The sequence below is a fragment of the Vombatus ursinus genome, unplaced genomic scaffold (genome assembly GCF_900497805.2).
Source record: "Vombatus ursinus unplaced genomic scaffold, bare-nosed wombat genome assembly UNPS02014778.1, whole genome shotgun sequence".
NCBI lineage: Eukaryota > Metazoa > Chordata > Mammalia > Diprotodontia > Vombatidae > Vombatus > Vombatus ursinus.
This window is the reverse complement of record NW_020954556.1, coordinates 5,681,368-5,708,961: the sequence shown is the minus strand read 5'-3', so window position 1 is coordinate 5,708,961 and position 27,594 is coordinate 5,681,368. Positions and strand designations below refer to the sequence as shown.

Here is a 27,594-nt window from a genome sequence, read left to right as displayed (position 1 = left end):
TACCCCCCAACCTGGTGGTTTCCTCTCTCCGTCAAGGCCAGTGGGAATGTTCAGACCAAATGTGCCCCTTAGGCACTCACTCTTTGAGCAGGACGGGATGCTGCAGTACTCCCCGATATAAAATCCATCCTTGAAGATGTAACACCAGGGCTTGGAGCTTTTGTCTGGGTTCCTAAATGTCAGAGGGCAGAGGGAGGATTAGAAATTCTACTCATCTCCAACATTACCAAGGTTTTTGGGGACCCTTCCCGGAGAAACCCTCTCAGAGCCAAAACAAGTCTCATTCACCTGCAATAGTTGTGGTTCCCAAGTCCCAGCTTGAGGGCGTTTGGCCTCTGCCCGTTGTACTGTTTGGAGTACAGGCCACTCTGCCTCCAGTTTGCACACTCAGCCCCACTTTCACTTGTGCTCCACATCCCCCTGTAGGTGAAGCCCTTGTCTTCGTAGCACTCTGCATTAGTATCTGATTAGAAGGAGAAATATAATAAAATAACGCATTAAATAATCTGATTTTTTGATAATCGTTTTTAAAGAATTTTGCCTCACATCTTTTGTTTTGTTTTGGTGAGGCAATCTCCCAGGCTCACACAGCTAGTGAGTGTTATACGTCTGAGGCCGGATTTGAACTCAGGTCCTTCTGACTCCAAGGCCAGAGCTCTATCCACTATGTCACCTACCTGCCCCTGCCTCATATCATTTTAAGCTAGAAAGAACCTTGATTATATTTTGAACTGGAAAGAACCTTGAAGATCATTTAGTCCCGTATCCTTATTTTATAGACGATGAGTACCGAAGAGAATTTAAATGACTTGTCCAAGATCACTCAGGTATTAAGTAGCAGACACCAGCAGTTGAATCCATGACTCCCAACTTCAAACCCATTGCTTTTTTGTCTCCCAACATATCGCCCAACAATCACATGAGAATACACCAATGGCCAAAGGACACTGAGACCTGGAGTGCTTAGGCAACTTGAGTGATGTCATGCTGCTGGCTAATGACAGAGGTGGTGGCTGAACTTCCTGGGTCCACAGACCATCTGCAGAACTTCTGATCTCTATGCCTGGGAGAGAAGGGGGCTGACAAATCCAGGTCCTAAAGGAAAAGTCCTCAAAAGGAATAAGGGGCAAATTCCTATCCCCAAGAACAGCTAGGTGGAAGTAGATAGAGCACCGGATGTAGGGTCAGGAAGACCTGAGTTCAAATCTGACCTTGGATACTTAACTAGCTGTGTAACCTTGGGCAAGTCACTTAACCCTGTTTGCCTCAGTTTCCTTATCTGTAAAATGAACTTGATGGAGTGCTCAGGCCCCAGCCTCCCAATTTCTCATTAGGCCCCTGTCCTATGAGAAAATTTTCTCTTGTTGAAGAACACATTCTTTTATCAGAACAGACAGATGCATGCCTGGTCCAAGGAGTTTTGTCCCTGGCTGGCCCAAGGATTCTCTCTCATGCCAGATCCCCAAGGTCCAAGCGTCTGACAACTCCCTCAATGTCTGGTATACTCCCTGTGCTTTCCCATCTATAGCTCCCAAGACACCTGGACCCCTAGATTACCTAATTAGTATCCCTAGCATTCCTTTCCCATACACCTTTTCTACATAAGCTCTAGATTCGCCCCCATTAGATTGCAAGTTCCCCAAAGGAACTCTGCCCTCTTCTATTGGTATTACAACAAACTGTCTCTTGACTGAAAGATGGCTTGAGTGTGTGAATTCATTCCAGGCAACTCTGCCTTGGCATTCTTGGGGTCCCAGCACCCCTGACCTCTACCCCAAACCTCTTCAAGCTAGAGAAAAAAATGGCAAACCATTTTGGTATCTTTGTTAAGAAAATCCTAGGGGCAGCTAGGTGGCACAATGGATAGAGCACCGGCTCTGGAGTCAGGAGGACCTGAGTTCAAATCCAGCCTCAGACACATAACACTCACTAGCTGTGAGACTCTGGACAAATCACTTAACCCCAATTGCCATACGAAAAAAAATAATAATAATAATAATAATCCCAAATGGGGACACAAATAGTTGGACATAAAAAAACAACTGAACACCATTGGTAGCTAGCTATATACCTTGGACGTAGAAACAGAACTCCTTCTGCTAGGTCGCATAACCTCTTACTCCTAAAACTTCAATGTTACCCTCTCTGGTCCCTTGACTGGACCTGGGCTTATTCTGACACTCTGCCTTCCTCTGTGGAGCTGGGGTTTATTCACTCATTCAACCACTTACCTATTTCACATTGTTTTCCTGTAAAGCCTCTGGGACACTGGCAGACAAAATCGAAGAAATACAAGGCCTGCTTGCAAATGCCACCATTGAAGCACCTTGGCTCACTGCAAGCTGTTAAATGCAAAGAAAAATGGAGTCACTTTTCAAAGTAATCCTAAGGGGAAAAAAAGGATAGTGTATAACCAAAGACAGCTCCCCGCCCTCTACATTTCATCTCTTCCTCATCATCTTGTCCTCCCTCTTCTTTCTTGTCCTGCTACATTTTCTTTTTTTTTTTTTTTTTTTGGCTAGGTAATGGGGTTAAGTGACTTGCCCAGGGTCACACAGCTAGAAAATGTCAAGTGTCTGAGGTCACATTTGAACTCAGGTTCCCCCCCCCCCGATAGGCCAGTGGTCTATCCCCTGTGCCACCTAGCTGCCCCATGTCCTGCTACATTTTCACATTCACTTCAGGCCCAGTCATTCTTAGTTACTTTAGCAATAAATCTTCCATTAGGGCTCAGTTATTCCTTTTGTCACTAGTACTTCAACAAGCATTTACCAAGCACCTACTATATGCAGAGCCCTGTGGTTCATACTCAGTACAATGCAAAGGTTAGCTAAGGTCTAGGCCCTTGCACTTATGGAACATGTGATCTAGGCAATCAGGATCAGCTTCCTGGAGGAGGTGGCATTTTACCTGTCTCTTAAAGGACAGAAAATATTTCAATAGGCAGAGGGGAGGAGGGGAGGCATTTTACAGAGGTCCTGGGAAGAAGATTCAGTCCTCCCAACACCTTTCTGTCTCTGTCTGGGTCTGTCTCTGTCTCTGTGTCTCTGTCTCTCTCTCTCAAAAGTGCTGTGGGAGGATAAAGGAGGATCTTTAGAGGGGAGGGTGAGGGAACAGGCCAAAGGGGTGTATAAAAGAGTGTTTATATTTATAGGAATGGGAGGATAAGGGAGGGATCTTTGGGGGGGTGGATTAAGTAATAGGAGGGCAATGTAGCAGGTAGAAGTAAAGTAGAGGAGTCAGGAGGGATAGGAAATAAGAGAGATACACAAACATAAAAACAGAGATTAGGAATAGAATCTGTTAGGAAAAGTATGTGTTTATATGCGTGTATATGTATACATGTATGTATGTGTATATATCCATATATGTATGTATATATACATATACATATATACATGCATATATATCTCCATGCTTAACTGTAGCCTGGGCAGGGAGGAGGGAGGAAAAAGAATGAAATAAAAAGTGCACAGCAGAGAACAAAAGAAAACTTACAAGGAAACAAAGATTGACAGCTCTCAATATAAGGTGTAGTATTTAGCATATAGGCTTTCCTGAAATGGAAATTTATTGCTGTATGTTTTGAATCCTCTCTTGCATTCTGCTGTACACATGACATTTTTTTCTTTTCTTATTTTATATGTAAGTTTTAATACTTAAATTTATAATATTTTTTTCCTTTCTTATTACATGTTTAAGTTTTAGTATTTAAGTCTAAAATTTAAAAAAATTTTTTAAAAGTTCCGTGGCCTTCTAAGGACAAAATTCCCATGAGTGAGATTGATTATTTGGAGTTTTAAGGGTAAACCTCAATAGCGATGCTTACTTTGGACAGGTGTGCTGTGACACCGGGGGTAGCCATTATCACACCTGCAAAATTCTACCCGGTTACTTCTGAGTGCAGGACGTAGCCATGATTGCCCTTTCTTGTAAACCATCTGGGTTTCTTCATCTTTGCAGGTACCTATAACAAGAAGCAGGACAACTCTCTTTAGTGTTTTATGCATTAAATAGTACGCAGCCCCCTTCATCCCATAAAGAGAAATCCCACAGTTTAGTGATAATAATAATAGTTGATATTTATATAGTACTTTAAAGTTTGCAAAGCATTTTCAATGTGTTATATAGGTTAACAACTCTGTGAGAGAGGTACTAAAATAGGTATTATTATCCCCATTTTACAGATGAGAAAACTGTAAAGTTCCCTTCCAAATGGCATCTTGGACTTTCTTTCTTAACCGCAGTGAGTAGAATAGGTGACAGTCAGAGGTGATAGCTAAATTTTACAAATGGAAAGAAATTGAGTCACAGAGAGGTTAAACAGCCTCTCACCCAGAAAGCAGTTCTTGGTGGAGCTGGGATTACAGCCCAGGAAAGAATACTGGACTGGGAGTCAGAAGCTCTGACTCAAAAAGGGTTTGAGTTCCAGCTTTGACACTAACTAGCTGTGTGGGCTCGGGAAAATCTCTTCCCTTCTCTGGACTTTGGTTCCTTCTCTGGAAATAACAGACATTTGCCTAAATGATCTGTAATCCCTAATGTCCTTTAGGATTTATGACTCCATGACTATCTTGCTCTCATAGGACAGGAACCATGCTTTGTATCACCTATGGTGCCTAGGACATTTCCTTGTACCTAGCAGATGTTCAATAAATATTTATTGAATGAATGAATTGATGAACAGTGCCTGGTATATAGCAGGTACTTCATACATGCTTGTTGAAGATATGTTGAACAACACAATGATCATTGTTTAACAATCATTAATAGCATATAGATATGCATAATATACACATGAGTATATCTATCTCAACAGACTTGCTCTCCTTACAAAACATAACTTTGGCACAGCTTGTGCAAACAGGGTCGTGCGTGCATTAAGAACATCCTTAACTACCCCACTTCTGCCTTCCCCCCTAGTTTAATTGACTCCTTACATGCCGTCTGCTTTCTCAAACCTCTCCTCACCAACCCCACCTCTCACTCACCTGTGTAGGATCTAGCTCCTCGTTTAAAACGGTTGTGAAGGTCCTGCAAAGAAACCAGGGGAGAAAAGGGGGATAGGTGAATGCTGGCAATGTCTCAGGAAAGAACTATTTAGTAAGCACCTGTCAAACCAGGCGGCCACCTAAGGTAATCTCTCCAATGAGAATTGTTATCTTATTATTATTATAATTATTATTATCTTATTAGCTCCTGTTTTTCTCTCCCTTCAAGCTAATTTCTCCTTACTGGGAATTCAGTTCCACTTCTCCCACCTATCTAAATCCTACCCATCATTCCAGGCCCCAGTAAAGTCCACCTTCTCCAGGAAGTCTTCCCTGATCACCTCACCCCCCACACAGATGCCACCTTTCCACGGACTCTTGCGTTGCTTTTGCCCAGGTCACGCTTCCATTTGGCACTTACACCTGGCATTTGTAGGTGTCTTTTCCAGAAGAGTCTATATGCTATCTCCTCAGCCAGACTGTGATCTCCTTTAAGCAAGGGACTGTACCTTATACTTCTGTATCTCCACAAACATCTGGCCTTTGTGAGAGCACATTGTAGGCTCTCAACAAATACTTGTTTCATGATAGTCAGCCGACCTGGGCACTTTTCTTGTCATGATCTCACCATGGACATTGGGCAAAGTACAACCTTTCTGGGTCTTAGTTTCCTTCTCTGCAAAATGAGGGGATTGAACCAGATATCTCTAAGATGACTCCTATAGGAGGAGGTTTGCTGACTTTCTAGGTCCAGGACTCTTCCATCACAAATCACATATTTACTGGGGGCCTGCTCCATGCTCTCACATAAAGGAGTTGGCAGCCATCTAGTCCAATGCATAACCAAGAAGAAGTCTCTAGCACAACACCCCCAGTAAGTGATCAGTCAGCCTCTGTGTGACATCGTCTTGAGAGGGAGAACCCATCAGCTCCAAGGTAGCCCAGCTAGCCACTTACTACTTCTGTAACCTTGGGGAAAAGAGAGTTGGACCAGATTACCACCATAGGCCATTTGGATAGCTCAAAGTAGAGCTATCATCAATTTGTCTCTTTGCGATTTCTAATCATCACTCTGAATTCTAACTTCTGGGACCTAAGAGAACATGCCAGTTGTCTCTTCTACTTGACAAGCCCTCAAACATGCCCAGCTCCTTCAGCCGACCCTCATATGACAATGTGTATAATGTAGGTGAACAGGCTCCTTACCTGGCTAGAGAGAGAGATTACTCCATATAACAACAGAAAACCGAAGAATTCTCCTGTCATTTTCATACTTCCCTTCTTTGATTTCCTTCAAGTCCTTAAAAAAAGAGAAGAATGGGATTAATATTGTGAGATGAGAACTGGAAGGGAACCACAAAATCCAGTCAATCAATCAGTATTTATTGAACACGTACAAGATGCTGTAGCTCTAATATGACTGAATCCTTCTTTGTCTGGATGTAGAACCAAACTGAATTAAGTATTAAATGTTTATTAAGCACTTACTGTATACAGAACATTGCTCTAAACTTTAGAAAGACACGAAGTTGAGAGATAACACTGTCTCTGTCCTCAAGGATCTTACAGTCTAGTTGAGGAAACAGATTTGAGAAATGTTGCCAAAGTGGAATTGACAAGGCTTGGGATTTGATTGGATGTGAGAGGCAAGGGAGAAGGAAAAGTAAAAAAATAAAGATTTCAGCTGGACCAGGTACATTGTAGTAACCAGTGATCCAAGCATTGATGTCAGACAGAGAAGCAGGTTTTAGAGGGAAGGTAAAGAATGGAAAATACCAGCACCAATGGTCAGAAGATACATCCATCTATAGACTGAAAGAGAAGGCGTTCAGTGGCACTTTTTCATAGCCAATCAAGCACCCTAGCCTGAGTTCCTATAGAAGTGATTCCTGACTGCTGCCTGGGGCTAACTAAAGTATACTAAAGCAATGCAAACTCTCTCTCTCTCTCTCTCTCTCTCTCTCTCTCTCTCTCTCTCTCTCTCTCTCTCTCTCTCTCTTTCTCCCTGTCTCTGTCTCTGTCTTTCTCCATCTCTCTCTGTCTCCCTCTGTCTCTGTCTCTCATTTTTCCAGAGGAAATTATTAAGTTATTTATAACTTATTGCTGGCACATCAGCACTAGCTGAGCCTCAATCTGTCCTCAGTGCTATCATCGCTACTGACACAGATTCTAGAGCTATTCCTGATGCTTACCAGCAAATGTCACTCCTCTCCCTGCCCCAAGCCCAACCAACTGTCTCATTTTCTGTGAATGGTGCTGAATGTGGGAATGGGTAGAAATGAGAGCAAGCATCCTGTTTGCAGTATCCAACTCATCTATTCCTGGATCCCAGTCTTCCAGTTTCCATTTGCCTTTCCCTCCGGTCTTGCCCTTGGCACTTAAACTGGGTTAGTTGGTTGGGGTGTTATTTTGTGGTCTGGCAAGCCATCTCACTCCTTCATCCACCAGAATTAAATCAATGCCTTTCTTCCTTTGACTCATTTCCCTTCAGTCACAACAATCTCTTGATCCCATTCCCTCCTCTTTACCTCCCCTTTCTTCCCCCAAGGCTCTAAGGAACTAGGCTTCCTCCATCTGTTCAGAGACAACTCCAGCTGAACCTTTACTCTCCAAGCCTTTATTCCTGTCTTTTACTGACTTCCTCTTTGTTCTTTTATAAAACTCCTGCCAAAGTTAAGTCATCCCCCACCTTCCCACTTGATCTTTTCAGGGTGAATGAGAGGCGAGGGGGCTCATTATACCTGACTGAACTCTTCCTGGGCAACTGGTAACTGGAAACAGAAGAAAAATTAAGGCATGAAGAGCGATAGAGATGAGGGTTTGGGAGGGTGGGAAGGAGGATATGCAGGGTTATTTGATGTAGAAGGATTCCCAAAAAAGAATGTACTGCATGAACTCAGAGGGATTTCCTGCTAATGGTGTCTGTCCTCACTCCCAATTCCTCTCCCTTCCTTGAAGGAAATAAAAGTCCAGTGTTTGGGTCTTCATGTGACTTGGGCAGCTCAGAACATGCCCACTTCCACCTGCTGCTTTTTGAAATGACTTTACTTCACACACAGGAAAGGGCCTAGGATTTTCATTTCTTGGCCATTCCAAAAGAAAGGAGAGAAAATTCCAAGGTATCGCCAAACTGACACACATGTAATATTCTGAGCACAGGGAATTTCTCCTGCTTTCCCTAAATTTCCCCTTTCTCCATTTTTTCCTAATTTTCCCTTTAAGTTCCTCTTCTGGATTTCATCCCATTGCTAATTCCTCAAGTGGTGGTTCTCAAATAAATTTCTCTTCTTAGTATTTGCAGATTTTACATATTTATAAATTGGTACCCCACTTAGTTATTACTTTAGCCTGACCACGAAGGCTTAATGCCCATCACAGTATGCAGGATAGTGCCCTGCACATCTCAGATATCTCAATAAATATGGAATAAATGAATGAATGAATTTAACTCCTTTATTCTTGCATCCTAAATTAACCAGCCCCTTCCATTTTGATTACTCCTTGCTCATCTCCCCTTTACTATTACCTTGTCTTTCCTGAATCAAATGAAATAACATAAGAAAAGCCTTTGCAAACCTGAAAGCACCATACAAATGCTATTTTTCCCTGGATATGATACCCAGTTTCATCTTCTCATCCCTAACACTGATCATATATGTAGTACATAATAACTGATCACATACATAGTACATAGCCCATGGTAGGTGCTTGAACTGAGTTGACACCCACTAAGTTCCATCTTTCAGGAACCCCAGATGCCACCAACTGAACACAATCCTAAGTGCTGGAAAATGAAGGAAGAATTCATTTTTTACCTTTCTGTTTACCTGTTGGCCTGCCTCCCCTAAAGCGCCCCTCTAACGTCTCACTGGAGCGTGGAGGTCACCCTGAGTTTTCAAAGTCTCTGAGTCAATAGAGCATAAGGCCTGGCAGGTCCCACCAAATTGGAAAGGAAAACCTGACTACAGACTGGGAAACAGACTGTGTCTCATCCAAGCACTAGTCTAGCTAAGCACAGAGAAGGTCTCCATCAGGAGGTTGAACAATGGGAGTTGAGGGGTTTTTTTGGGTTTGTTTTTTTTTTTTTTGTTATTGTTGTTTTTTTCTTTTTTAGCCACAGCAACCCAGGAAACCAACTAAAGTATGGAGGAACTGTGATCTTTTACATAAATGGAAGGAATACCCACACTTTCATTGTCAGTTCTTTTGAAGTTTAAAAAAAAAAATGTTATTCTTCCCTCAGAGGAAAAGATTCCCTCTGTTGAGTATCAGCAAGGAAATTTGGATAAGAATGTCCAACAGCATTGTGGACACAGAGCCCTCTTTGCATTTAGGACACAAGAAAACAGGGAAAGGGGAAGTTATTTTCATTTTCACTTGCTACCAGGCATTTTCCTGGTTTTTTAATCTGGCTCTCAGTGAGGGTGCTTTCCTATTGACTTCCATTCCCGCTACCTCCCTACTAACACTCCCCCTCCTCAGCAGCTACACACACACACACAGAGCTAATCCAGTTCAAGCTAGTCTCACACACAAACAGAACTGTTGCTGAACCCATGCTGCATAAACAGAGCCCATTAGAGCAGCTGGAGGGGCTGGTGGGATGGAAAGATGACAAAAGACTTAGTCACCAGGCCAGCAGAGTGAGCCAGTGAAATTGATGGAAGAGAGCCAAGGGGAGGGGGGATGGTACATGAAAAGTTTCCTTGTCTGTCCTTTGTCAGAGAAGTTGGGGGTAGGTAGGGGTCAGGGACAACTGCCTGGGCAAAGGAAAGGGAGAATGCAAACCCCCGCCCCCCCCCAAAAAAAGAAAAACCCAGTAAGTTGTACAATGGATCTGCAGGATAGATTTTGAACATTTCTTATCTCTCTTGGTGGTATCAATGGGAAATTCTTCAGATGATATAGCTGGTGAGATTGAAGAGAGGAGAAATAAGGTTGATTCAGAATTGAAATTTTCAAGAAGACAAGCTTAGAAAAATATCTTCAGGTGTTCATTTTACAAACAATAAGGTGAGTTTTTTTCCCTAGCAGATTGTACTTACAGGATGTTTCAGATCTGAAGTACACCAAGAAAGAAACCACTATGTTGTGCTATGGATTCCTTCTGTTTTTCTGCAGACTTACTGAATGTAGAACTTTAAGGCCAAGAGGGAAAGGTACCACAAAGTGAGAGGGCAATCCAGGTCCAGGTCTTAAAAGCTAAAATGCTATTGCAGGCACAGGCAGCAAAGATTTTGGAATCAAACCGATGGCACATTTCTGGCCTTCTGATAAACCTGTGTTTCGTCCTGGTTGGTACTGTTGGTACTCTTTTCTAATGAGTGGCGATGGAAAGAGACTGAAGTCAGGAGAACTGGGGAATTCTTCCATTAATTCACATTTATCTAGTCATTTACAGTTTATAGATCACTTTCCACGTAATATACCCTTTGATCTTCTTAACAACTCTGCAGAATTAGGTACTTACTGTACAGGCAATTTAATTCCCTTTTACAAATGAGAAGCAGTGTGCCATAATGGTTAGAGAGCTGGCCTCAGAACCAGAAAGACCATTGTACAATTACCTCCCCACCCACACACCCACACACTGGCTAGGAGACCCTGAGCAAGTCAGCTGACCTCTTAGTTTCTATGCAACTCTCTAAGCTGCCGCTACCTGCTTTGGTAAAGGGAGTTTCCTCATCTGAAAGAGAAGTTCCCTGTCTCCTATCTCTTTCAAACTGAGTTTCAGAAAAGTTAAATGATTTAACCAGGATCATATAACCATTATGAGTTTGGGCATGTCTTTAGGAACAAGCATCCATTCATAAGTATGTATTAAGTATCTGCTATATACTGAGCATAGACTGAGCTAGGTGGCACAGTGGGTAGAGCACTGGACATGGAATCAGGAAGACTCCTCTTCCTGAGTTCAAATCTAGCCTCAGACACTTACCAGCTATGTGACCCTGGGCAAGTCACTTAACCCTGTCTGCCTCAGTTTTTTCATCTATAAAATGAGCTGGAGAAGGAAATGGCAAACCACTCCAGGATCTTTGCCAAGAAAACCCCAAGTGAGGTCAAGGACATTCAGACATGACTGAAAAAATGACCCAACAGAGATCCAGGAAGCCATCTCGTCTAACCTTCCACTCAAGATTGAAACAATTGAACAACAATGTGCTGAGCACTGTGCTAGGGGATACACCTTTAGAAGTAGGCCACACAGCTCCTGCCCTCAAGGATATTGCATATTGAGGAATACATGTCCACAGGTAAGTGGACATCCAGGATATATACAAACTAAATGCCCAGTGATTCGAGGTAGGGCAAAGGACGTTAATGACTGGGGGAATCAGGCTTCTGGAAGGAACTGGCATTTAAGCTGAGTCCTGAAGTGAGCCAGGAATTCCAAGAGGTAGAGGTGAAGAGAGGAACTGGGAGGCGTTCCAGGGATGGGAGACGGACTACGCAAAGACACAGGTAGAGAGCAGCGAGCAGTCCAGTTTGGCTGGAGCATGAGGAAGGAGCCTGAAAAAGTCACCAGGAATCAGCTTGGAAAGACAGTTTGGTGTCAGCTTGTGAAGAGCTTTAAATGCCAAGCAGAGGAGCCTGTATTTGACCTCAAGCATCCATAGAGCTTAGATCTGGAGCTCGAAGGCATCTCAGAGGCAACTTGGTCCAGCCCTCTTTGGGGATGAGGAACTGAGGTCGGAAAAGGTTAAGTGAATTGTCCAAGGTCACAGGGAGCAGTGGAGCTTATGGAGCAGGGGAGTGATGTGATCGGGAATTTACTTACGAATATCACTTTGTGAAGAATGTGCCTCAAGGAAGACGACCATTAAGAGGCTATTTCAATAATCCAGGCAAGAGAGGATGGTGGTCAGAACTAAGATGGTAGCTGTGTGAGTGGAGAGGAGACAGAGAGGAGAGATGTTGTGAAGGGAGAATCTACCAGACGCAGCAACTGACTGAATATAAAGTATGAGGGAAAATGGGAAGTTGGGATGATTCAAAGGTTGTGAAAATAAGTGACCTGGAAGGACTCTGGTGCCTTTGACGGAAATAAGAAAGGTCAGAAAAAAGAAGGGTTTAGGGAGAAAGATAATGAACTCGATTTTGAAGATGCCAAGTTGAGATGCATATGGGACATCCAGTCTATGAGACTTGAGCTCAGCAAAGAGACTAGTAAGGGATGTATAGACCTCAGAATCATCTGCATAGAGATGATCATTGAACCCATGGGAGCCGTAAAGGTCGCCAAGTCAGAAAGTGTAGAAAGAGAAGAAGGGTCAGAATAGAGCCTTGGGAGGAAGGGTAGACACCCATAGTTAGGGGATGAGAGATAGGTGGTGATCCAGCAGACAGGAAGGCAGAGAACCAAGGTAGAGCAACATCAGGAAAACCCAGAGAGGAGAAAGTATCCATGAATAGAGGCTGACCAACAATCAAATGCACCAATTTTGAGGCAAAAGATAGAGTTTTGATTTGAACTTGTGGAATTCAAGATGGCTCCAGGACATTCCATCTGAAACGCCCAATAGCAGATAAAGATGCATGACTGGAGCTCAGGAGAGAGACACTAGGGCTGGACATATATACCTGGGAGTCATCTCTATAGAGATGATAATTAAGCCCAGAGACAAGTGAGAGGGTGTAGAGAAGAGAAAAGACTCCCAGAGTCTTGAGACAGACCTACAGCTCAAAGGGAGAATTTGAAAGATAAGAGGCAATGAGGTGTAGTGGATAGGGCACCAGACTTGCAATCAGGACAACTTCAGTTCAAATCCTACCTGGGAAAATTACTTTACTTTTACTCTACTATTTCCTCATCTGGAAAATGAAGGTCTTGACGGACTTTAATGTCCCAGTTTTCAATCTAGTCCAACCCTGTCATTTTGCAGATGAGGAAATGAAGCCCCAGAAAGGATAAGAGATTTTTGTTAAGGTCACATAGTCAGTAACTGACAGAGATAGGATTCGAACGCAGGTCTTCTGACTCCACAGCTAGCACTGTTTCCACTGTACCTCACAGCCAAGGGGGCAAAGCATGGTGTACTGGAGAGACAACTGGAGTCAGAAGACCTGGATTCAAATCTCTTCATCTCATCTCTCTGGGCCTTAGTTTCCTTATCTGAAGAAATGAGGATGTTGGACTACACAATCTCTTGTTTCTTCCATGGCTAACATTCTGCAATTCTACACCTTATACTCTTACTTTGTTCATCCCTCTGTCTCTGAGGAATCCATTGACCTCCCGCTCATCGCTCAACTTCTTTCAAATCCTGTTCTCAAACAATAAAACAAAATTACACTGGATACAATAAAGAGAATTTCAGAAAGGGACACAAATAAACATGGCAATTGTGTTACCAGCTTGTTAAATTTAATATGCGCTAGTTAAAAAGAAACTATGGGACAGAAGATCATGGTTTCATTTCAAATTCCTTCTTTTATTGTTTTATATGAGAGTGTTTGTGTTTGGTGATTGTTAAGTTTGTAACCAAAAAAAACGATCTTTAAAAAAATCTTCCTTCACAAAAGAACCTGATGAACTCAGTCATGACTGGTATACATGATGGATAAAAAGAATAAATAACTGATTATGAAAGAGTCCTGAACTTAGAGATGAAAGAAGGGGGTTCCCATTTAGCTGTTACACTCTTGTGAGATAGGTGAAGAGGTTAAGTCACATCATTTCCCTGATCCCAAATTTCATAAGAAAATTTTCATTACATAAGCCCCTTTTCATTCATTTTTAACTTTTCATAAAGGTCCTTCCTATGTATCAAGTGCTCCTTCTCTGTCTTTTTGACTAATTTTAAAAAATAAATCCTGAGGAAGCTAGGGGAGTGGGAGAGAGTAGGAGGAGAACACTATGCCAGCCTATTTTTCATTATTGATGAAATGGAGTAGACATAATGTTATTTAAAAAAAAAAAAAACACTAAACTGTTCTCTCAAAGTGGAAAGGGGGCAAAATTCTCTCTTCCTCCCCCAAAATTCTTTTAAGTTTTGGTGTGAAATAGGAAATTAGCCGAATTGTCATGGAAACATTGATTCTTAAGTGCTCTATTACCATCCACCTAGTCTCTAGGTCACCTGGGACTGGTTGTGGAGGAAGAAATAGACTAGGTCTCAGGGCAGCTAGATGGTGAGGCGGATAGGGCACTGACCCTGGAATCAGGAGGACCCGAGTTCAAATCTCACCTCAGACACTTACTGGCTGTGTGACCCTGGGCAAGTCATTTAACTCTGCCTCAGTTTCCTCATCTATAAAATGAGCTGGAGAAGGAAATGGCAAACCACTCTAGTATCTTTGCCAAGAAAATCCCAAATGGAGTCACGAAGAGTCAGGCATAGCTGAACTAGCATCACCTAGATTTGGAATCAGGAGAGATTTGGATTGGAATTCTAGCTTTAACACATACTATGGACAATTCAAGTAACCTCTTTGAATCTCAGTTTTCTCTTCTCTAAAACAGAATAACAATAATTTTCACTACTTACTACACAATGGATATCATGGGGAAAATACTTTCCAAATCTCAAAATGCTATAAAAATATGAGGTATTATTTAAATGATTACAGACTAGCCTAAGCTAGTTAAATGGACTGGTCCCAATAATAACACCAAAAATCCAAAATAAGAGGAATTTAACAATCCAAGTTCCTTCTGAAAACTCTAGTTAATCTGTTCATTGAAATGTTAACTTTGAAGTTGGAATTTAAATAAATCCTGAAAACACCATCAAATAGGATTCTTGTTGAATAATAATTATTGTTCTTCAAGGAAGCTCCACCCTCTAGCTAAGAATTGGAAATCAAAGGGATACCCATCAATTGTGGTATATGATTTAATGGAATATTATTGTGCTATAAGAAATGACAAGCGGGATGATTTCAGAAAAACCTGGAAAGACTTACATGAACTGATGCTGAGTGAAGTGAACAAAACCAGGGGAATGTTGTACCCAGTAACAGCAATACCATTCAGTGAAGAACTGTGAACAACTTAGCTATTCTCAGCAATACAATGATGTAAGACAATGATGTAAGGACTAATGATGAAGCATACTATCCATCTCCAGAGAAAGATTTGATATTGATTGAATGCTATTTTCCACTTTCTTTCATTTTTTTTTCTTTTATTTGAGCCATCTTGTACAAAATGAGTATAACCTATATTTGATTGCTTACTGTCTCAGTGAGGGGAGGGAGGGACAAAACTTGGCATTCAAAACTTTAAATAAAAATGCTTTTTAAAAAATTTTAAAGGATGCTCCACCCTCCCAAACAAGTGGCAAAATCCAGGAAATGAAATACCCAATAATACAACAATGCTCCATTTTGCTTCCAAGTTTCCATGCTGGACGGTCAGGAAATAGAGAACGGAAACTTTTCATAGTATGGTAACATGAGCTCCCCTTTTTTTTTTAACTCACCTTCCACTATGTCACACTGAAGTATGGCTAATGTGCAAGGAGGAAGAGGGCTTCAGTGGAAGGAAATCCCTGAATTTGGAGTCAGAAGAGTTGGCCCTAAGTCCTTACTTGTTCCTCAAGCCAGATACCCTCATCTGCCTCCTTTGAAAATGAGCGGGTTAGATTAGGCGATCTCTAAACTCCCTTCCGGCTCTAATTTTGTAATTGTGCAATGGAAAACAAATTTCCGCAGAATTGGTTTTTAATATGTTCCAAGTTGCAAAGAATGTTTATCAGTTAATGGCAAAAAGTTGATTGGCATATTTCCTACTACCTTCAAATACCCTACATCCTCTGTATCAATTTGTGACTGGTTCTATTGATCCAATAAACCTTTATCTCATACTGCCTACCAGTGGTCTACACTCATAGAGTTTTTTATAAGTAATTTTGTTTCCTGCTCAGGGAAGGGACCTTTGCCTGATTTTATAGGCTTTTTATTTGTTTTTCACTGATTCTATGATTCTGATACAGAGGTATTTGCCCTACATGTGCCATAACCTTGTGTCCAATCTCTTTTTTGGGGATGGGGAGAGGGGGAGGAAGGGGAAGGCGGTCTGGATCTATGATTTCATCCATGTAGAAAGTTTTCCTGGAAGAAAATTCCCCCACTACCAGTGCAGGTCTGCAACTGTTCTGTAATTTACAGCCTTAGAGAGTGGCTGGACATCGAAAGTTTAAGTGGTCACCTTCAATTACAAGAAGAAACCAGAACGAGAAGCTGACTTTTCTAGAATCTCACCCCTGATAAGACCCATTTTAGGGACTGTAATATAGCCAGGCTTGGTTGGAAACAAAACTTTACATGAATAAAAATGTGAGGCTGGAAAATAAGGAAACGGGAACTTTCCAAAAAACACCTTCATCTTTCCTTTCTGTGGCCTAGATGGCTGTCCCTGGCTTGGGCATAACCTTAGCTATAACCAAGCAAAAATAATACATTTCCTTTTCCTATTATCATAACAAGCAGGGAAGAGAAGAGAAGAATAACATTTCCTGTGTGGTCTTTTTTTTTTTATTTAATGATCCATACCTTGTGGCCAGATTTGTAATCTGCCTTCCTTCCCTCCCTAGCTATTTTTGAGGCTCTCCAAAGGAAAAGAATTTAGATCTCCCTTTGATATATTGTCTCTCCACTCTGATGTCTAACAAACCTGCCACCACTCAAAAGGATTTAAATACCCATCTGAAGTCATTCTTCAGCTTAAGCTATGAAAGGTTCTATTTCTTAACTCCCTTGTAATGAAGACCAGTGTACCGAAAACCACCATCTCCTAAGAGGTGCCCGGTAGCTCAGTGTTTTTCTCTGAAATAGCAAAGTAAAAATGAGCCCACACGTAAGGGCGGCAGTTCAGAGCAAACACCTTGGGGGATGGTACATTATTGGGGGCGGGGGGAAGGAGCAAAGTCAACAGGTAGAACTAAGAGATACCCGGAGAGCCTTCAAGAGGCAATGCGGTTCTGGAATCCTCAAGGATTCCCTACACTTAGGAAATTGTTGACTGACTTCAGACTAGAATCCCTGCTACCTGTGTGCTGCTATGAGGTCGAGGCATCGTCCACTATAGAGGAGTTCTGTTCTATCTCTGGTGTCAGCTCAAGCAAATGGCGGACCCCTTGAAGGAGCTACAATTCGAAGTGGATTGCCAGGTTCATCCTATCCACAACCTACAAGCCCGAAGTTTCTCCGACTATGTAAATTTATAAATCAGGAGCATACTTTCGGCATACTTTGCCCAAGTCCTCTCTCTTTTCTGTTTTCAGCTGCCTTATGGACAATTCCTGAATTCATCCAATTAGAAAAGTGTCATGCAGATAATCCATAGCACTATTATAGCTGGGTACATTTTAGCAGTATATCCTTATGCAATTAAGTACCTATCTATTAACATATAATAACGTTCTAGTCCCAGCTCTTCTACCAGCCAGTTATATGACCAGACCTCCTTTTCTTTGACAGTAAGTTCCAAGGATTAGACTAGGTGATTTCTAAGGCCATTTTGAGCTCTGAGAGGCTAGGTTGGGCTAGGTTCATGCTAGGTTAAGCCATACCAGCCTAGGCCTGGACAGGTGACTCAGGTTCAAATCCCATCTCTGAAACATACTAGCCAGGCAAGTCACTTTGACTTGTTTAGGCACAATTTCCTCATCTGTAAAATGGGAAGAATAATAGCACTTATTGTTGTGTGGCTCAAAGGAAATAATGAATTAAAGTGCTTTGAAAACCTTAAACTGTTAGGTACAGTAAGTGTCAACTATTATTATCATCACTATATTGAGGTAGGCCATGCTTAGTTAATTAGATTAAGTTAGGCTATGCTAGGCCAGGCTAGATTATGCTAGCCTGGACAAGACTAGGCCAAGTCAGGACTAGGGCTAAGGGAACATTTTTCCTCTTTCCTTTCAGACCTTACTCTCTAACTAACTAATCATTCTTGTTCCTAGTCACTTGATTATCTCCAGAGAAGTCTATTTCACATTCAGATTAATGAAATCAATAAAATTTTATTGTCTTTTGTAAATGAACAGTCCACTCAGTAGTATAAGTAGTCTAGATCATTGTGTACTGTTCTCCAATAATGATGATAGCTCTTGATAAACCATCTTCATCCTTTCACCTGGTCTCCCATGAGACCAACAATAATCATAGGCTCATGTTGCTAAGGGAGAGAAGCAGATTCTGTGACTGAGAAAAGAATTTTTTTTCCATGTAGGGCTTATCAAATAGTCCTAGCTGGATTTGGGAGTAAGAAAGACCCAAGTTCAAATATGGCCTCAGACATAACTAGCTGTGTGACCTTGAACAAATCATTAACTTCTGTCTGTTCCAGTTTCCTCATCTGTAAAATGGAGATTGTAATAACATCTACCTCCCAGGGTTGTTATGAAGATCAAAAGAGATGTTATTTATAAAGTTCTTTACAAACTTTAAAGTGCTATATAAATGCTGGCTATCATCATAATGATGATGTTATTAACACGGTCTAATAACATGAACTAACAAAGTATTAGAGTGGAACTTAAACACCTTTAGAGGCCCCTAGGGGTGCAGTGTGTTGAGCACCAGGCCTGGAGTCAGGAAGACTCATCTTCTGAGTTCAAATCCAGCCTCAGACACTTACTAGCTGTGTGATCCTAGGAAAGTCACTTATCCCTGTTTGCCTCAGTTTCCTCCTCTGTCAAATGAGCTGGAGAAGGAAATGGCAAACCACTCCAGTATCTTTGCCAAGAAAACCCCAAATGGGGTCAGAAGGAGTCAGATACGATTGAAAATGACTCAATAACAAATAGGTAGTAAGAGTTTTATTCTATTGTCATTAGAAGTGTTGGGTTTTCAGTTAAAATCCATTCTGCATATTTATTTTTTGGCTTGGTCTACACAAGGCCAAATAAACAGATTAAAAAGGAAAAAATTTTTTGGCATATATCCAAATATTTGAGGTCATATAAAGAACTTATCTGAATTCAAAAGCTCTGCTCTATTCACTCCTGACAACATGAGTATGATCGATAGTAGAAAACTCACTGCTGTTACGTAGCTCTGATTGAAAACAACTTGTGTACCTTCAAAGGAACACACAGGAACTCTTGAGTTAATTCCATGTCCTCCCAGTTGGACAAACTTAGAAACATCATTTGTACATGGCTAAAGAATCACAGAATCTCAGAGTTGACCTCAAAGGTCATCCAGCTGACATCTGTACAAGGATGCCCTCTACAACATACCTGAGAAGTGGTCAGCAGGTCTTTACTTGAAGACCTTCAAGGAAGGGGAGTCACTATCTCCAATGACAGACAGCCCATCCACTTTGGGGCAGCTCTAAATTGTCAGAGAGGTTTGTTTATAGATAGATAGATAGATAGATAGATAGATAGATAGATAGATAGATAGATAGATAGATAGAGATAGATAGATAGGGATACATGCACATATCAAGTTAAACCTTCCTCTCTAAAACTTTTGCCCATTGATCCTAGGTCTGCCCTCTGGGAGCAAACACAAAAAATGTAATTACTCTTCCATAGGATAGTCTTCAAATACTGGAAGATGGCTATCATATACCTCCTTCATCCTTCTCTCCTCCAGGTAAAATATCTCCACTTCCTTCCACCAGTCTTTTTATGGCACAATCTCAAGCATCTTTGCCATCCAGGTTGCCCACCTCTAAACTCTTGTCAGTTTCACTCTATCCTTACTAAGATGGAATGCCTAGAACTAAAGGCAACACCTCGAGTATGGTCTGATGAAGGTAGAGTATGGCAGGACTCATTACATCCTTAGTTCTGGGCCCCGTGCATCTCTTAGTTTAACCCAAGATGGCACAAGTTTTTTAAAAATGCCCATTGCACTAAAAATGCTTGCTCATTGCTGTTTATTTACTCTTTTTTGGCAATATAAATTGATTCATATTGAGCTTTACAATCCATTAAAATCCCCAGACTTTATTCAGACAAATTGCTGCCTCGTCATGACACCCATATTTTGTCCTTGTAAACTTGATTTTTTTAACCCAACACTTATCCGAATTAAACATAATTTTATTAGATGTGGCCCAATGTCCCAATGCTTAGCACAGTGCCTGGTTCAGAGTAGGCACTTAATAAATGTTTATGGACTGATTGACTGACTGATTGCTCTAGCTTCTCCAGATCTTTCTGAATCCTGATCTTGTTACCCAAGTATTGGTTCCTTCCAGTCTTGTACCATTTGAAAATTTCATAAGTTAGATAAGCTTCATTCAAGTCACTGATAAAAATGTGGACCAGCACAAAACCAAGTACCGATCTTGAGGCATAATCATGGAAAGAATATAGGCTTTGGAGTCAGGCAACCTGAGTTCAAATCCTACCTAAGATATTTACAACCTATATGACCTTGGACAAGTCACCTCGCCACTCTGAGCAGGCTAGAAACTGAAAACTTTCAGGTAGGGGAACGGGCCAAGTATATTTTTTGGTGATTGAGGAGGAGAGAAGACTGCCATTTGGCAGCATGCGCCTATTGGTGTCCTACCCCATCAATGAGCGTACCCCCAGGCTTTGTCCTGTGCCTTCTCTCTCTACTCTCTTTGTCTTGGTGATCACATCAGTGTCCATGGATGCAAAGATCATCTCTGTACAGATGGCTTCCAAATTTAAATATCCAGCCCTCATTCCTCTCTCCTGAGCTCCAATACCTCATCACCAACTGTCTGCCGTACACTTCAAACCGATGCTTAATAAATACATTGAATCTAATTATAGAATTAATCTCTTTCTTCAGTTTTTCCCCAGATGTTTGGCATCATGTAGACTTGACTTTAGCTGATCATGCTTTAACCACCAAATGAGAGAGCTGATAACACTATTATAACCTACTCAATTAATCAACATTCATTTACTGAGTAAGGCTCCTCTGGCCTACAGGAATTTACAAGCTAATGAGTCAGACCCTTCCTAAGGTTCTGCTGTGCCTGGCTGTGTCTATATCTCATGCCCTTGAAACAGCATCTCTCTCTATTATCTCAGATGATACTGCGCTGTGTCCCAGAGGAGCACAGGTCACTTCCACAAATGCCATACTTACAAATGAGGAATCATCTCCAGTGTCTGGAGAAACTGGCTCCAGGCATTTGGAGATGAACTGAATGGACCTAGGGGAGATAGGACTAGGAATGAGCCATGGGGATTGAAGAAAGCTATTATTTGCTTGGGTTAAATTTCAGAGACTCTCAGGCTGGCATCTTTGAAAAGGAAGGCTAGCCCACACAAAATGGAGGAATGGTGCTATTTACAATTCAATAGCCAAGGTATCCTTGCTAATGCACCACCAGGAAGCATTTTTTTTTTAAACTAAGTGTTGACACATTGATCCAAGATCTTCTCAGTGTCTCGATCCTCAGAAGCCCTCACATAGTATGTTTGCCTCCTTCTTTCCTCCTTGGGAGGTTGAGAAAATGAAAGATTACCCGAGAGAAAATCTACAGAGGCTTATGGGCTTCCAGGGGTAAGTGCTATATGACTAAAGGCCATTCATCCTGTTATTTTGCTTCCACAATTGGAGAAAAAAATTCTTTAAGGACTCTGTTTATCATCAGCCAGGTAAGGAGGTTTGGGACAAAACAGTAGGGAACATAAGGAGGAAATCCGAGGACCCGAGCACAGAGGTCTTTGTGTGTGCAGACCGTTTCTCCTGCCCACTCCTCCACCCCCAGCCCTGTCACCCTCACCCAGAACACTTCAGCAGGAAACTCAAACCATGCTAAAGGGACCTTCCCCTTCCCCCTTTACTTTCTAATTCCATCTACTAATTAGGAACCACCCAGCCAGCATCGGACAGGTAAACTGGCATCATACTAATGTCAGAGGAAGATGACTTCAGGTCCATTAGTCATCAGATGTTTTCACACCATTTTTGCATACCGCTTTTCACTTTTTCCTGACTCTGTATACCAGAGGTTTCTTCCCCAAGGGCTATACCCATTAAACTTCCCTACCCATGCCCCAGAACTGGAAGGTTGTGGACTGGCTTCTTTTATTCCTTCTTTCTTCCTTTCTCCCTTTATGTTCCTTCCTTCCTTTCTTCATAATATAAACAGCACTCTCTGTTACCCCTACAGGGGCCCCAACATTTCAATTAAGCCCCAGGGCAAATGGTGAGAGCTGCAAGAAAGAAGTCCCACTTCAATCCTTCTTCTGCCCAAAGTGCAAAGCTAATACTAACTTTCAGAAATCCCTTCATTGTTGGAGTTTCCTTGGGACTCCTAACAAAGGGAAAAGAGGAGCCCGGCTGACAGCCAGTGGAAGGACGGGCCAATATACGACCTACCTCTCCTTGTCTTCTGTACCCCTCCAAGGGCTTTCTCCCAAGTTGCAGGCTCGTGGCTGAATCTCAGCTGTGAGTTCCCTGAAAAGCTCCCGGCTCCTTTAAATTCCAGGGAGAGAGGTGGGGTCTGTGGCATGGAGTGGGCGGGTTTCTCTCTTCCAGGAGAATGCCCAATGGAGAGGCTGGAGTGATGGAGGCAAGCTGGGGCGGGCCTGTTTTTTGCTAAGGAGGGGGAGGAAGTATGAGATAGTCAACAGAGCCAGCCCTGGCTGGCCTTGAGCCACCCAGTATTATTCATTGGGTTTGATTTTGTAAAGACACACTTGAATTTCTAAGTAAATAAATAAATAAATAAACAAGTACAGGGAAGTTTCTTTGTCCAAACCTGGGGTCCCACTGCAGTTACTTGGCCTCCATTGACATGTGATGGGAAGGGCTGGACAGGTGCAGGCCCACCAATTCAAGGATAGGCTAGCAAGCAAGGCTGGATGGAGCTAAAGAATGAGACCACCAAGAGGAGGGGCAGCCAATGGTCAGATGACAGCTGGGAAATGCCGTCCTGCCACAGAGTCATAGATTTGGAAGGCACCTTAGAGGTCATCTGTCCCAATCGTCTCATTTTGCAGAGGAGGAAACTGATGTCCAGAGGGAGGAAATGACTTGCCCAGCATTACTCAGGGGGCAGGACCACCCAGGCCTAGGATTCTTTCCATTACACCACGCTGCCAGTCACCTATGGCTAAAGCAAGGTCCCCACCCCAAAGTATCCCCCACCTTCCGTCATGGTGCCTAAAACGCCACTGCTTGAGTTATTCCATTTGTTGTTGGAGGCTTTTCAAGTTTCTAGAATTTCGCTTCACAAACACGAATACCTCTGTTATCAGCCAGTAGCCTAAAGGGGCCTGTTCTGGTACTAGCAAAGGGACTGGAGGGGTGGGCTCAAGGAGAGGAACCCTGAAAGGGGAGATAGGAGAGATAAAGGGATGAAGAAAATTGTCGAAGCAGACATCTTTGCCCATTTGGCAAGGCCTGCTTGCGACGAGCCATCATGGAAAGGGGGCACCTTGGAACAGAAGGTGTTTAGCAAGCTGGAGCAGCCATCAGAAATGGGGAGCTATGATGAGCTAACACATTTATTTGCATAAGAGAGAATGTTGTCTACTGAGTAACCCTAACACTTGGGAGATTAGAAGAACTGGCCTTCAAGGCCCACCACAACCTGACACCTAACCATCATTTTAGCTTTGTCTAATAACTCCCCTCCACACCTCTACTCTCCAGACAAATTGGGCTCTTCTCTATCAGCCTCCATGCCTTTGTTCATGTTTTTTCCCATGCTTAGAATGCCTTCCCCTCCCCTTCCTCAGTTGCTGAAGTCCTGTCTTACCCAAGCCCAACTTGAATGCCACCTTCTCCACAAAGCTAGCAACGACCTTCTCTTTGAGACTTCTCATAGCACCATATCTTATATATCTCTAACGCACTTATCATGTAATCTACAGTATTACTATTGTCTGCGTTTGTGTCTCATTTTCTCTACTGGTCTGTGAGCTTGATGAAGGCAGAGACTGATGTCTCATCTAAAATTTGCATCCCCCCCTCCAGGGCCTAGCACGGTGCTCACACCCATAAGTTGTTCATTAAATGTTTGTGGAACTGAATTTAATTGATGCTGCTCATTTAGATCTCCTGGCAGCTCCATTGGCTACACCAGTAAAGGGAATTACTCAAATTCCAACGAATATGAGGTGGTTTTCCCCACCACCAGCAGAATTCCAGGAGTACTTTAGAATAATACTGAATTATTAGCTACTGAATTGATAGAAATGAATCCTGCTTTTAAGTGTGACAAAGATGGAGAGAGGAGAAGAAAAAATTAAAATTAAGCTTGACTCAGGCACAGTCCAAGGCAATTTCATTTAAAAAAAAACTTTTGGGGGGCAGCTAGGTAGCACAGTGGATACAGCACCAGCCCTGGATTCAGGAGGACCTGAGTTCAAATTCGGCCTCAGACACATAACACTTACTAGCTTAACCCCATTGCCTAACCAAAAAAAAAACAAAAAACCTTTTTGTGTTATTGCTTATCCATGAAATTACAGATCTCTTAAAAAAAATTTGTTGTATTGTTGAAATGGCAGAGTATGTGGGAGGAAAGCAAAAATAAGCAAAAAGAGGTTAAAAATTATAGGAACCAAGCACCCACTCTATATATGATTTGTAGTATGTCGACATAACCCCTTCCTGGACTATGTGATCTTGGAAACAAATCCCCAATGAGAAAGAATGACTTCTCCAGGGTCAGACAATACATATTTCAAATAATCAAGGATACTGTTATGAGCAAGACTTAATAGAATCCTAAAGAGTGCTAGGACAAAGGGCAGCTGGAAAGGAAATGCTCTCTTCAAGAGCTCCAGGTTTGGCCCTAGTTCTGCGGTTCCGTGACCTTCCCCCTGCAGATTTCATGAGTCATGGTCATAGAGCAACATCTTGAAGAACAACTAACAGTGATGGGCCCCAGTTATCAATTAAATAGGCAGCAGGACATGGCATTAGAAAGCAGAACTAAAATCAGACCCTAATCATCTGAAAAAGAAATGACATCATGTCTACAGCAACCTGAAGGAGAGGAGAAGTGGGTAAACCAAGAGTTTTGTGACAGGGTGGCTTTAGACAGAGGAGGAAGAGAGAAAATAGCATCTGACTTTGGAGTTTATGTAGGCTATTCTGGTAGTCAGTTGGCATTGAGGGGAATGGATCTTTATGGTTTTCAAATCTGGTCAGTGTCTTTCTGGAATGGATTTTCCTAAATCTTTATCTACACACAAGGAAGAGAGATCATATTTATACCATGAGATCCCTAAAAACAAAACTAGGACCAGTGAGTAGAAGTTACAAGTAGGCAGATTTGGACTTGATAGGAAGGAAAACTTTTTAATGACAATTAATTTTCTGTTGACTCTCTAATCCTCTAAGAACAGTATAGTATCATCTACAAAAAAGCTGATAATTTTGTTTTCTCTTTGTCTATGCTTAATCCCTAAATTTCTTTTTCTTGTCTTATTGCTATAACTAGCATTTCTAGCATTGTGTTAAATAGTAGTGGTGATATGGACTTCTTTGCTTTATTGAAAGATCTATAACTTCTCTCTATCGCATGTAATGTTTGCTCTTGGATTTAGATTAAAAACTGTAACACTTAATAAGTAAAGGAAAAGTATATTCATTCCTATAATTTCTAGAGTTTTTAATAGAAATGAGTATTAGATTTTGTCACAGCCTTTTTCACAACTATTTATATTATCACACAGATTTTATTATATATGTTGTTAACATAAGTTATTATGTATGTAATCTTCCTTATGTTGAACCAACCCTGCATTCCTAGTATAAACTCAATGTGATCATAGTGTATAATCTGTCCAATATGTTATTGTAGCCTACTTGCTAATGTTTTATTTAAAATTTTTCATATCAAGGTTTATTAGGGATATTGACCTATAGTTTTCTTTCTACACTGTGTCTCTTCCCAGTTTAAGTATAAAGACCATATTTGCATCATAGAAAGAGATTGGAAGGGCATCTTCTTGTCTTCTTATTGTAAACAATTTGTGTCACATTGGACTGCCTCATAGAGTTCTGAATCTATCTGGTACTAAAGATTTTTTTTTATCCTTTGGGAGTTCATTTGTAGCTTATTTGATTTAGTTTTCTAAGATTAGATTATTCGGGCACAGCCAAGATGGCAGAGCAAGATTAGATTATTTACATAGTCTATTAATTCTTTTGTTAGTCTATTATGTTTATATGAACATTAATCTCTTTCTTTTAAGTCATGAGTTTTGTTAGGAATTTTATTAATCTGCTTAATTTTCAAAATCCTACTTTGCTATTTTGTTTGCGGTTTTTAATTTGCTGTTGTTGAAGATTTTTTAATTGTATCCTCAATTCATTGATTTGTTCTTTTTCTTTTTTGTTAATGAAAGCATTTAGAAACATGACATTTCCCTTCAGAATCACTTTAGCTGCATTCCATACATTTTGGTACAGTGTCTCATTGTTATAATTTTTTTGATGAAAATATTCTATTTTTTCTATAATTTGTTCTTTGACCCACCAGTTCTTTAGAATTATGTTATTTAGTCTATAATGTAAAGCTTTTCTTATGTTCCTTCCTTCTTTCCTTCTTTTCTTTCGACTAAGCCTTCCTAGCTCCCCCTGGCTGGAAGCACAGCAACCACTAATGAGACCAGTTGCAATCCTGAAAAGCATAGAAGCTTTGACCTGCTCTGTTTCCAACCTGAGCCAGTCCATACATTCTTAGGCAGTCTGGTGGCCCTCTACTCCCAGGGATTTACCATCCTTATGCTGGAGCTAGTGTGTACACTTTTAAACTCATTTTAAACTCTACTTCTGCTCAGAGCTCTGAGTTCAAACTATCCACTAGCCTCAACCTCCTCACAGCAGGGATTATAGGCATATACCACCATACCTGGTTAAATTCTTTCCTTAAGGGACCTTTATTTAATATGATTTTATTGCATTGTCAACAGTAAATGATGTTTAGTATTTATACTTTTTTATTCTTTTTTTTGGTGAAGTATTTATAACTTAAAACATAGTCAATTTTTGTAGTGATGTCATAAACAGCTCATAAGTAGGTAAATTCTTTTCTATTCCTATTTAGTAATCTCCAGGGATCTATCATCTCTAATTTTTCTAAAATTCTATTCAAGTTTATAACTTCTTTCTTATCTATATTTTGTTTAGATTTGTCTAGGTCTGAAAGAAGCACATTAAAATCCATTATTATAGTATTTTCTATTTCTTCTATTTCATAGTTGATACTATGGTATTACATGTATCTATAAAGTATTGATATTGATTAATGAATAACATCATTTCCCTGCTTCTCTCTTTTATCTTTCCTGTACTTATCATAGTTTTATCTGAAATCAGGACTGTTACCTCTGCTTTGAGTTCAGCTGAAGCTTAATAGACTGCATTTCAGCACCTCATTTTAATTCTGCTAGAATCTTTGTGTCTCAAGTGTTTCTTGCAAACAGCATATTATCAGAGTCTGCTTTCTAATTCATTCTGCTATCCTCTTCAGTTTTATGTGTAAGTTCATCCCATTCACATTCATGGTTACGATTGTTAATTGTATATTTTCCTCCACCCTGCCTCTTGTACTTTTCCCTCTCTTTACTACCACCTCCCTCTTTAGAAATAATTAGGTGTTAAAAGAGAGGAAATATGCCTGACATTTGTGATCTTAGGAAACAGTCTCTTTCCTCCCTGTTTAGCTCTTCTTTTCTCCCTACCCCTA

The 27,594-nt window shown here is 41.2% G+C and overlaps 1 protein-coding gene across 2 annotated transcripts in view; it reads right to left on the bottom strand.

The window, feature by feature from the left end:
* The window catches only part of PLAT (plasminogen activator, tissue type), a 40,120-nt gene extending 17,757 nt beyond the window's left edge, over window positions 1-22,363 (bottom strand). Inside the window, exons 1-8 of one of the 2 annotated variants that reach the window (XM_027865598.1) lie at window positions 22,266-22,344; window positions 19,184-19,277; window positions 6,198-6,291; window positions 4,992-5,034; window positions 3,830-3,967; window positions 2,232-2,342; window positions 289-463; window positions 81-172 (exon numbers count right to left, since the gene is read on the bottom strand). In XM_027865598.1, coding sequence (XP_027721399.1) covers window positions 81-172; window positions 289-463; window positions 2,232-2,342; window positions 3,830-3,967; window positions 4,992-5,034; window positions 6,198-6,263 — 625 coding nt within the window. In that variant the 5' untranslated portion in view covers window positions 6,264-6,291; window positions 19,184-19,277; window positions 22,266-22,344. Of the gene's footprint in view, window positions 1-80; window positions 173-288; window positions 464-2,231; window positions 2,343-3,829; window positions 3,968-4,991; window positions 5,035-6,197; window positions 6,292-19,183; window positions 19,278-22,265 lie in introns of both variants that reach the window. The other variant, XM_027865597.1, reaches the window with a different exon arrangement.
* Window positions 22,364-27,594: the final 5,231 nt, after the last annotated feature.